We start from the raw sequence: 10,578 nt of genomic DNA, 5'->3' as shown, positions 1-10,578 counted from the left end.
GTCCACCCGTCCTGTGGCAGCTCCGTCTCTGTGCCCCTCGTCTCCACCCCCAAGGGAAAGAAGGGCCTGTAAGGAGGGGTGGGCAGGGTGTGGGGCTGGGGGACATCAGGCCCAGGTCTCACACTCAAGAAAGGCCATATATTAGATATTTGACTATTTCCAAGAGAAACTTTGATGCAGGCACAGAAATACAGCCTCAGAACCGAAAGATGCTCGTCACCCATCTTTATGATTGAAGAACATCATTGTACCAGGACTTATATTTTCTATAACTCCAGTAATTAAACAATGATGTTTAACCATATTTTTGTGTTAAAGCTATTCATTGATTCCATGTAAACATTCGACACAAACCATTTTATTTAATATACTGGGAGCTTCAACCAGTGGGAAGGGCCCAGGCGTCTCGAGGCCTCCTAAAGGCTCTGCTCTGGCCAGCGTGAGAAGGCCGTGGAGTGGAATCTTCACCACTTCTAGACTCTTCCTCACTTCACTCCATTCCCATTCCACGTGCGGCCCCAAGAGTCTAGAGAGAGGATGAAATGCAGAGGAAACGGAAACTCTGTCCTCCTTTGGGGTCAGTGGGGGCTGAGTCCAGTCCTGCAGCCCAAGCCCAGGACAGGGGCTGCGATGCACAATACTCAAGAAAGCCAGCAAGGCAGGCAGAGCCGGCCATGCCCAACAAGGACCCGGGTTCTTTAGTGGCCAGGAGCCCTCGCCCAGTATGCCTGGATGTCGTCACTTGAGTACATGTCACCAAGGAGTAAAAACAGGGATGTTGCCAATGCCAAAGCAAAAGCACATTTATTCCAACAAATTCGAATCCAGGCCCTTTCTCCCGGGCAGGCCTGGTGGGAGGGACGCCCACGGTGGGTTGTGCTGGAGAGTTGGCTATGCAGAGTAACTGCAGAGACACGGGCTGCAGGCTGCCCACCCCTCAGGGTAAAGTGTGCCGCCCCTCCCAACCACCTCACAGTCTGAGTCCACGGGCGGTGAGGGGCCCCGCGTGACCCAGTGGCCACACGAGCACTGTGCCAACGGGTCAAAGCACTGCCGGCGACCGTGTGCACTGCAGCCTGCAGGCTTCCATCCTGTGCTCTCTCCATCCTGCCGTTGGTTTGGGGGGTAGTTTTTCAGTGATCCAGGGGTGATCTTAAAAAACATCTGGCCACTGAATCAGCACAGGTACCCAGCAGTCAGAAGGTGCCCTGGGTGTGACAGGCAGCCCGGCCACACTGGTGGGTGCCGGCCGGGTCTCATTCCAGCTTGCCCCACAGTCCTCACCTCGCAGCATCTAATTGTTCTTCAGCTGCAAGCTGACCTGCTGAGCCGCGATGGGGCCCTTGGGAAGGTCCTGGGCTTTGGTGATGGGCAGACCGATGGAGACCTCTGGGTTGGAATCTTGTCATTGACCCGTGCACCGACCTGCCCGAGTTTTGGTTTCTGCATGTGTAAATTAGGGATCACAGCGCCATCTCACTGGGTTGTGGGGATCGGTGAACTGATGTGTGTAGAGCACTGTCCCCCTCCTTTCCCCCGCACTCCCTGAGGTCATTGGAATCAGCCTTGTCCTTCTCATCGCTTTTAATTTCCATCAATCTGTGAGTCACCACCTATCTGTCTATACTCCTCTGGCTCATGTCTGCTCAGTTTTCTGCTGACTCTGGGTTAGTTTTTCTCTGGTCCCCTTTGCATCATCTCCCCTTCTACCCCAACAACCCTCTAGGCTCTCCTCTTCTCCCCAAAGGCTGCCGCCCCTTGCCATCACTTTCCCCTGCAGTTAAACCCCTTGGGGTGAGTTTGAGATGGGCCATGAGAGGCAGAGCAGGACTTGACCTTGAGGACGTGGTGGCTCCCTTTCCTTTCCGGGCTGGCATGCAGAGGGACTAGTCCCTGTTGTGCCCAGGGGGACACAGGACCTGTCATTAGGACCCTCCCTCCACCCTGCTTCCCCCACCCGTGGGCCGGCACTACCTGCACCCACACTCTGCCACGCTCATCCCTTCGTAGTGGTACTTGAGGGTGGGGACCCCCATGTCATCCTTGTAGAGGATGGAGATGGGGCTCAGTTTGGTGGGCACGCAGCAGGCCTTGCCCACCTTCATGGGGAACTTGAGATGCACCAGGGTCTGCACAATGGCATGTTTCGTTGGCGTCACGTCATCAGCCAGGGGGAAGAAGCAGCCGCCTTTGCATTCATAGGCATCGTACTCCTTGGGTGCAATGATCCAGCTGTCCCAGCCGATGTCCTCGAAGTTCACCCGAAGGGAGGTCTTCTGACAGTGGTTGCCAGCCCCAGCGCTCCTCTTCCGTCTGGCTAAAGACGACCCCGCAGCCATGGAGCCTTCCACATCCTCCTCGTCCTTGTTCTCATCCGCCTCTGCCAGACCGTCCTTGGACAACTTCCTGAGCACACTCTCCTGCTCATGGCCGATCATCTCCCTGAGCTCCAGCCTGGTCTCCTTGGTCCCGTTGCTGCGGTCATTGGAGAAGACGACGAAGAAGGGCAGGTTTTTGGAGCCCGGGGGGACACTGATATCCAGCCTGTCACAACCCTTCCTGTGGCTCTCCACGGTCACTTCCAGTTTATTTTTGCTCTTGGTGGAGTCTGCCCTGACCCACCGCTTCACGGCGCTGGAGACTTCAAAGGTCTCCCAGCCCTCGTCCCGAATGTCCTGGGACACCAGGAAGGTCTTTGTCCCCGTGGAGGTGTCCCAGGCGTCTGCTCCATCCAGAACATCGTAAATGACCATGTTGCCTTTCAGCTCGTGAGAGGAGTCCACGTGACTTTGACAGGAGATGTGCAGCCGCAGCTCGGCCCTTGTGATCTGCTCGTGCCTGGGGATGGAGATGTTAAAGAACAAGATGTGCTTCTGGAAGGAGAGGTCTTCTGTGGCCATTACAGAGACGGCATCTGAAATGCAAATACACGGTGATGGGCATCTGCTGGGAGGGTCTGTTTTCACGACACCAAAGCTGAGGCTCATGGCTTGGATGAGAGGGCATCCTGGATGACATTGCCTGTCCCTATCAAATCTTTTTTGGTTACACTTAAGCCCTTAGCGTAGAAGAGTATTTTAAAAGGTACATTTAGCATCTTCCAAAGACAAACAGAGGTAGAGATGCCTTGTCTTGGAATTGACAGGTCCAACTGTTAATTGAGCAGCTACTGTATGCCCAGAATGGCACCAGGAGCTGTGCATACTAGATTTCACTTGCCTCTCCACACTGACTCTGGGAAGATCTAATTATTATTCCACTTTGACAGACGTGGAGGCTGGGGTTTAGGGTGTTTAGCTGCCAAAGTGCACACATCCTGTAAAGATCCTCACATAATTAAAAAAAAAAAAAGGATCAAATAAACAAAACAGCAAAGCACACTGTCAGCCTCAGAGTGCAGATCCTGAGGGTATGATTTTAAAGGAGAGATCTTGGGGGGAGGATGGTGAAATTCCAACACGAGGACAATTAAAAATCTCAGCATCTAGAGAGTGTAGAAATCATTCAGATTTGTAACTTGCGAGCAAAGTGAAAGTGGATGACTTTTTTTAACGGTTGAGGGAAAAAATGCTTTAGCCTCAACTGCTTTGTCATGTTAGGTAAAAACAAAGCTTGCCTTTTAGCCACACGATTGTCTCACTTGCCCACTTCTCCTGGCTGACACACGGCCATTAGCTCGTCTCTGTTACACAGGGCTCGATCACAAAGAGAGAAGAGAAGCTGCATTTTTTGAGCACCTACTCTGCGCCAACACGAGAGGAGAATGTGTGCTGTTGTGAAACCCGGCAGCGTGTAACAGACTGACGTGTCGATGCTGACTCGGCCCCTTCCTAACCTTGTTACCTTTAGAAGACCTGAGTCCCTCTTTGCCTCAGTTTCCTCATCTGTAGAATGGGGCTCATCCCACCTTCCTCCCAGGGTCCATGTGAGGCTTCCACAGGATGACGCATGAAAGGCACCCCACACGGTCCCTGGCTCACAGCTGATGCTCAGTCTACATTTCTGGGTCCTCGCCAGGCCCTCCTCCCCATCTGTGCATGCCGCCCCCTCAAGAGCACGTGGCCTTTCACACAGCTCTCTGTGGCCCCCCCACCCAGTGTGGATGGGCCATTCTAACTCCTGCAGAACGAGCTGAGCTGCCACGGCATATGTGAAAGGTGAGTGGGGTCTGTGAGCACTGCATTAATGACCCACCGCGCTCTTAAGGTGGCACGCCTTGAAAATGGCGGTGGGACCACATCGGACATCTAGAAAACAAGTGCCCTGCCTCCCTGAGCTGCACCGGGACCACCTGGAAGGAAAGCATAATTGACCCCCATAGGGGTGCTGGCCACAGGTGGAGCACTTGTTTCTAGGACACTGACAATGCTGGGGCAGGGGGAGGTGGGGGCGCACCGAGATGGCTCCAGACGCTGGACTCCCAGACTATGGGATTTGGTGATTAGGTCCAGCCTGCCCCTAACGCAGGGATTACAGACAGGTCCTGTGGGCATGATGAGCTGCTGATAGTATCTAGGTGACCTGCAGACTGCATTTTTTAAAACATTAAGCCTATGTTTTAAGAATCAGGCAAGTTCCCATAAAATCCAGATTTTTCTTCTTCTTTTGGGCATCATGACCATCGCATCTTTTAGTCTGGGCATATCCTCTGCGGGCAGGGCAGGTGTGGCCTGCCGTGACACTGAGTAGGGCCCGCTAGGAGTTGGCAGGGCTCCAGCCCAGGAGGGGAGAAGCCCTGTGCTCCGGCTGTTTCGAGGGAGACCGCAGCAGCAAGAGAAGACCGGACTTTGCAGACGGGTAAGCCTGGGTCGGAATCTAGCCGCTTAACCAATATGCGACCCTGGCAAGTGCCCCAGGCATTGGGCTTCCCTGCCCGCCATCCTTTCCCCCGCGTCGTGTGACTCAGTGGACCTAAGGCCTAAGCCGATGTTTGTTACCTCCTGGTCCTCGTAAGTCAGGGAAATTATTTTATGTTTAGAAAATCACTAAGCTGTCCGCCAATGTTTCTCTCTCTCAGAGGAATTTATCTGAATTTTAGACACCTTTCAATGAGTGAGAAATAGACATTCTTTCAAAGTTTAGAAATATCCCAGATGGTTGGCGGCTAAATAAGTTGTCTGTTTCTAGGCAGGAAGGGAACAGTGGGGGTGGGGGGGAGAAGGGAAGGGATGGAAGAAACCGAGCTGGCATTCCCACACAACTACTGGGTTAAATGTGGCACTGGGCCCAGGGAAAGAGAATCTTCTAGAATAAAGCTGTCCAGTAGAACCCTCTGGGATGATGGAAATGTTCTATAATCTGCACTGCCCTAGAGGGTAGCCATTAGCCACACATGACTGTTGAGCACTGGAATCCAAGCTAGTGAAACGGAAGAGCCAAGTTATTAAGTATATTTCATGGAAACTTAAAGAGCCTCATGTGTCCAGTGGCCACCATATTGAGCAGCCCAGTTGTGGACCACTGAGCACCCCCCCACCCGGGGTGCCGACTCTACCTTCCACGCTGAAGCTGCGCACGATGTTGGACGTGGGGGTGGACGACTTGTCGGTGGTGTATCTGTTGTACAGGTCGATCATGTACTGGGGCGGCTCAGCTCGCGTTTTGTCCTGGGAGGGGACCCCGCTCAGGTTGAGGCTGCGCAGGAAATCCACCTTCATGTTCTCCAGGAACATCCTCAGGTCGAAGGTGCCCGCCTCCTGCTCACCTCCAGGCCCCCCTCGTGGGCGGTGGGCATCTCCCCCGCCTGCTGCTCGCCCCCGGCTCTCCAGCGGCTTCCCCTGAGCGGAGCAGGCCAGCAGGGCGAGCAAGGCCACCCGTAGCGCCCCGCGGCACATCTTGGGACCCGCTCTCACCCTGGACAGGGGACTGCGGGTGCCGGGCGTGTTAGCGGGCGCGGGGAGGAGCCGGGGAGGCGCGGGCCTGCATCGTCCTGCCCCCGACTCTGCACGGAGCCCCCGGCCGGCAGGCTCACAGGCTCTCCAGCGCAGCCCTGGAGCGTCCTCCACTTGGGCTTATCTGGTCCTGATGCCACGCGCCGACCTCTTATCTAGGGGACTCTCAGTTAATGAAGGCTCTGTAAACATCTGACAAACACACAGGGCTTGTGGGAAGGACACGGCCTGCTCCAAAGAACCCGAATTTCGCTGTGGGGTTATCGCCCCCTAATTAGGATCCACTCTCATTTCCTTGCCAGCTCTGGTCAGAAGAATCTCGAGACAGGGTGACAAATGCTCCATCTCCGGGGCCGCGAAATGAAGAATCCAGGAAACAAACAAGACCACAGAGTCCTCCAAATATAGACACGAGGACACAAAACTCCCAGAAGACGCAGGCACCTCTGCAGCAGGGTGGGAGAGGGGGTGGGGACCCTCACAGCGGCAGTGAGAGGCTTGCCCTCTGTGGAGGTGGACCCTGTGTGTGCCTCATGTACTCCTGCCTCGGTTTCTCATCTGTCCAGCGAGTTCCCGAGCATTAGAGATCGTGGGTGAACGTGGCACCTATAATTTAGAGAGGCGATGAAGACTTCAGAGTCGGATGAGTTGAGGGTTCAAACCCCAGCCGCCTCACTTGTCCCTCCTAAGCGTGACCAGAGCAAATTGCTTCCCGTCTTTGAGCCTCCAGTTCACAATGGAGTTATAAGGATTTAAGACAATTATGATTGTGTGCTAAACATCATGGCGGTAACTGCAAGCCCTGGTCAGTCCAGTGGCTGCATTAGGGCTGTCACTTCTCTGTCCTGGGTCTGGCTGAGCCTTGTGCCACCCCAGCCTGCTCTCTAGGAATTACACACACACACTGAGACCTGCTGGCCCCAGGACCCCAGAGGAGCTCTGTCCTGGTCCTGGGGGGCTGGTTCTTGCTCAAGTCAGCTGGGCGGCTGACTGGGCCACGCTGGTCAGCTAGGAGAGAGGATGGAGGGGAGGGAAGCTCTGAGGCCAGTGCATGCCCAGGGGGTGTCCTCTGGCCTGAGGAAGCTGACAAGCAGTGAGCAGTCCAGAAGCGGCCCGTGAGGCCACTGCAAGGGGTCTGTGTTATTTCAAGAGCATCATGTCCACACTTAGACCCTGTCCATTTTCATCATGTGTGAGTTTGACCAAGACAAAGAATGAGCGTAGTTAAAAATATTCTGAGGGTCTACTCAGAGGAGGATTTGAACAGGAAAGGTTTCCACGCTGGCGAGGCTCCTGGGCGGGGTTGGGGTGGGGGTGGGTAGGGAGCTGAGCAGGTTCAGAAAGCTGCAGGAGGGGCCATGGCAGGCTGAGGTCACAGATCCCAGAGTGTGCCCAGTTTTGTCCTCAGCCCTAGTGGGGGCAGGATGAAACCAGGAGCCCCGAAGAGTGGCCGGGCCCAGACAGAACTTACTGTCCCCGGCCTTTGGGGACGCTGCCAGGAGAGGATGGGTGGGAACGGCGCAACTTCAGAAGGGCTTTTTGGAGAGGGCGCAGGAAGCATGCGGGGCATTGAGCCAGCTCAGTGCAAGAACTCCCAGGGACAGGGAAACATGTGCAGGCGCAGAGCCCCGGAAATGGAGCTGCAACTGTGCAACTGCGTAGTGGGGCAGGCTGGGAGGGGCTGGAGAGCAAGGCGGCCTCCTCCCCTGTGTGCATCCCTGTAGGCAGCCCAGGAGGCTGTCATAGTCAAGAGGTGGAGCCAAGAGACGTGTTGGGGGGTCCTGAATGTGCTCAGGGAAGCTCAAGAGGCTGCTACCTGATGTTTTCTTAAAAACATGACAGATTTCTTTTTCTGATTATAACAGTAGTATATAGCGCAGATAATTTGAGAAATGCAAATCATCATAGAGAAGGAAATAAAAATAACCTACAACCTCACCATCCAGCGATGCTGACAGTGAACATTTTGAGATTCTGTACATAGCTCCACAATTCTCAAATTAAAATCCTTGTGGGTTTTGAGATTCAGAAAGCTGCAGAGTTTGGAACTTTGGTGTAATATCCTCAGTGGAGCTAGGGACAACACCCCATAGCCAAACACATTATTTCTGCAGGGAAACAAGTAGAAACACAAATATCCATTCAGGTCAAGCTTGGCTGTGAAAGGAGTTAACAGGAACTTCAGCTTTTCTGATAGTTTTGGGTTTGGGTATCTCAGAAAGGGACTGTGGACCTATTTACATAGGGGGGTCACCACATCGGGGCGTGGGGGCTGCATGTGAACACCGCCTGGAGGCGCTACTCACCCAGACCGTTATGTGGATAGTGCCCCAGAGTTGTGCACGGCAACAAACCTGTGTATTTCTGGAATTACGTGCCCAACAAATGCAGAGTATCAGTATGTCCCATGTCCTTTCCTGTTTTAAGCAGTTGCATGAGGCCTCCTGACCCATTTTATTGGGAAGTCTAGTTTTCCCTCTCAGGCATCTCTTCCTGAGTTGTCTGAGTGCCCCGCAGGTTTATTTAGCCAAAAGGAGACAGAGGTGGGGTGGTATCATGTCAGGTTTGTAATTCTGGAAGAGGGGAGGAAGAAAGGGGTCATAGAAGGGCCCACCTACTGTTGCTACTCAGTGACACGCAGCTTTGCTGCTGGGATGGGCCCCACACACCTACAGCTGCCGGAATGCCCCTGCTGGTCCAGGTTTCTGCCCAGGTCTCCATAAGGTCTGCCTTTGGGCACCAAGATAACAGCTTTCTTAGGCATACTCCCAGGCTTACCCTTTCTCCAGAAGGCACATCTCTGTGGCAGGTGCCTGGGTCGAGAGAAGAGGCCAGCTGTGGTCACGCTCTGATCCCATTCTGCCCTCTCTCACAAATCTCTAGGTTCTTACGCGGAGCCTGGATCACCAGCCCAGACTCCCCACTTCCTCAAGGTCGTGTGATTTCGGAGACCTTCTTAGCTTGCTGTACAAATGGGCCTTGGTCCATGTAGACAGATCCCCTCATGTCTTGGTCATAGGGAACAGGGTTTGGATCTTGTTCTGTCTTTCCCAGAAGGTGTGGGGTCCTCATGCAAAAGGACTCCCTCCCTCTCCTGCCACCAGCTTTCCATTGCTGGGGGCTTGGGAAGGGCTGGCTTAACTGAGCCACGAAAGATCCTCTCATCCTTCCTCTCCTCTCCCAGTAGTGTGCCGTATCACCCAGCAATTCCACTTCTGCGTATATACCCAAAAGAATTGAAATCAGGGTCTCAAAGACATATCTGTACACCCATGTTCACAGCAGCATTATTCACAATAGCCAAAGGGTAGAAACAACCCCAGGGTCCATTAAGGGATGACTGGATGAACAAAATGTGGCACATACAGACAGTGGAATATTATTCAGCCTTAAAAAGGAAGGAAATTATGACATGTGCCACAACATGGATGACCCTTAAAGACATTATGCGAAATGCAATAAGCCAGTCACAAAAGGACAAATATTGTATGATTCCACTGCTATGAGGTCCCTAGAATAGTCAAATGCCCAGAGACAGAGTAGAATGGTGGTCCAGGGGCTGGGAAGGGATGGGGAGTTAGTGTTTAGCGGGTACAGAGCTCCAGTTTTGCAAGATGAAAAGAGTTCTAGAGATGGAATGTGGTTCTAGAGATGGAATTCTACAATGTAAATGTACTGAATGCCACTGAATGGAACACTTAAAAAATGGTAAATTTTGGGGCTGGCCTGGTGGCATAGTGGTTAAGTTCACGTGCTCTGCTTTGGTGGCCCAGGATGGGCTGGTTCTGATCCCTGGTGTGGACCTACACAATGCTCATCAAGCCATGCTGTGGTGGCATCTCACATGCAAAAACCAAAAAGAGGAAGATTGGCAACAAATGTTAGCTTAGGGCCAATTTTCCTCACACACAAAAAAGGGAAATTTTGCTATGTATATTTTACCATAATTTTAAAAAATTCAAAAGCATATCTTTTAGAGTTCCTTTTGCTGCAAGTTGCAGAAAGGCAGAATCCAAACACACTTAAGCAAAGTGGATTCTGGCTAATGAGAGCTGAAAAGTTCAGCCAAGGTTTGGCTTTAGCACAGGCTGGTCCAGAGCACAGGCAGAGTTGTAGTGATGTTTCCTCCACACTCAGAGCTGCCCTCCGCTGTGTGCTCTTTGCACTCCATCTCTGTGTCTTGGCCAGATGGCCATAGGAGGTCTGCATCCTGTCCACATCCAGTGAGAGAGGAGCAAAAGCCTTTTTTCCAGGAAGTCCTGGTTGCACTCAAGGTCTCTCCTTGGTCCTGATTGGGTCATCTGCCCACGCACCAGCCAATCGCTGTGGCCGGGAAAGGCAATGCCTTGATTGGCTTAGGTGGGGCTGATGTCCCTGGCAGCAAGGAATGAGAGTCAGATTGGGATGATTTCCCAGAGGAGTCTAGATCTGGTCACCAGAAGGAGATGCCCCTAAGGGTTTTGTAAGTATCTTCCTGTGCCATAAAAAATTTTTCATAGACTTCATTTTTAACATTTTCCTTCTTCTCCCCCAAATCCCCCCAGTGCATAGTAATATATTTTAGTTGTGGGTCCTTCTAGTTGTGGCATGTGGGATGCCGCCTCAGCATGGCCTGATGAGCAGTGCCATGTCTGCGCCCAGGATCCAAACCGGCAAAACCCTAGGCCACCAAAGCAGAGCACGGCAA

The 10,578-nt window shown here is 53.0% G+C and overlaps 1 protein-coding gene across 1 annotated transcript; it reads right to left on the bottom strand.

Moving 5' to 3' along the window:
• Nucleotides 1-342: 342 nt before the first annotated feature.
• On the bottom strand, nucleotides 343-7,999 carry GDF2 (growth differentiation factor 2). The gene is made up of 2 exons (XM_008530267.2): nucleotides 5,495-7,999; nucleotides 343-2,914 (listed from the first exon to the last, which is right to left on the bottom strand). Exons 1-2 carry the CDS (start codon nucleotides 5,832-5,834, stop codon nucleotides 1,971-1,973), a joined length of 1,284 nt encoding a protein of 427 aa, XP_008528489.2. The 5' UTR covers nucleotides 5,835-7,999; the 3' UTR covers nucleotides 343-1,970.
• Nucleotides 8,000-10,578: the final 2,579 nt, after the last annotated feature.

Source organism: Equus przewalskii, chromosome 1 (assembly GCF_037783145.1).
Source record: "Equus przewalskii isolate Varuska chromosome 1, EquPr2, whole genome shotgun sequence".
NCBI classification, from domain to species: Eukaryota; Metazoa; Chordata; class Mammalia; order Perissodactyla; family Equidae; genus Equus; species Equus przewalskii.
Note: the sequence above shows the minus strand (reverse complement) of the source record. Positions and strands in the feature narration are given on the sequence as shown.

Bases quoted from the DNA above. Each gene is read 5' to 3' on its own strand.
- GDF2 (XM_008530267.2), bottom strand. From the start codon at position 5,834: ATGTGCCGCGGGGCGCTACGGGTGGCCTTGCTCGCCCTGCTGGCCTGC. The intron at 2,915-5,494 runs GTAGAGTCGGCA...TTTGCATTTCAG, and splicing joins GCGCAGCTTCAGCGTGGAAG to ATGCCGTCTCTGTAATGGCC.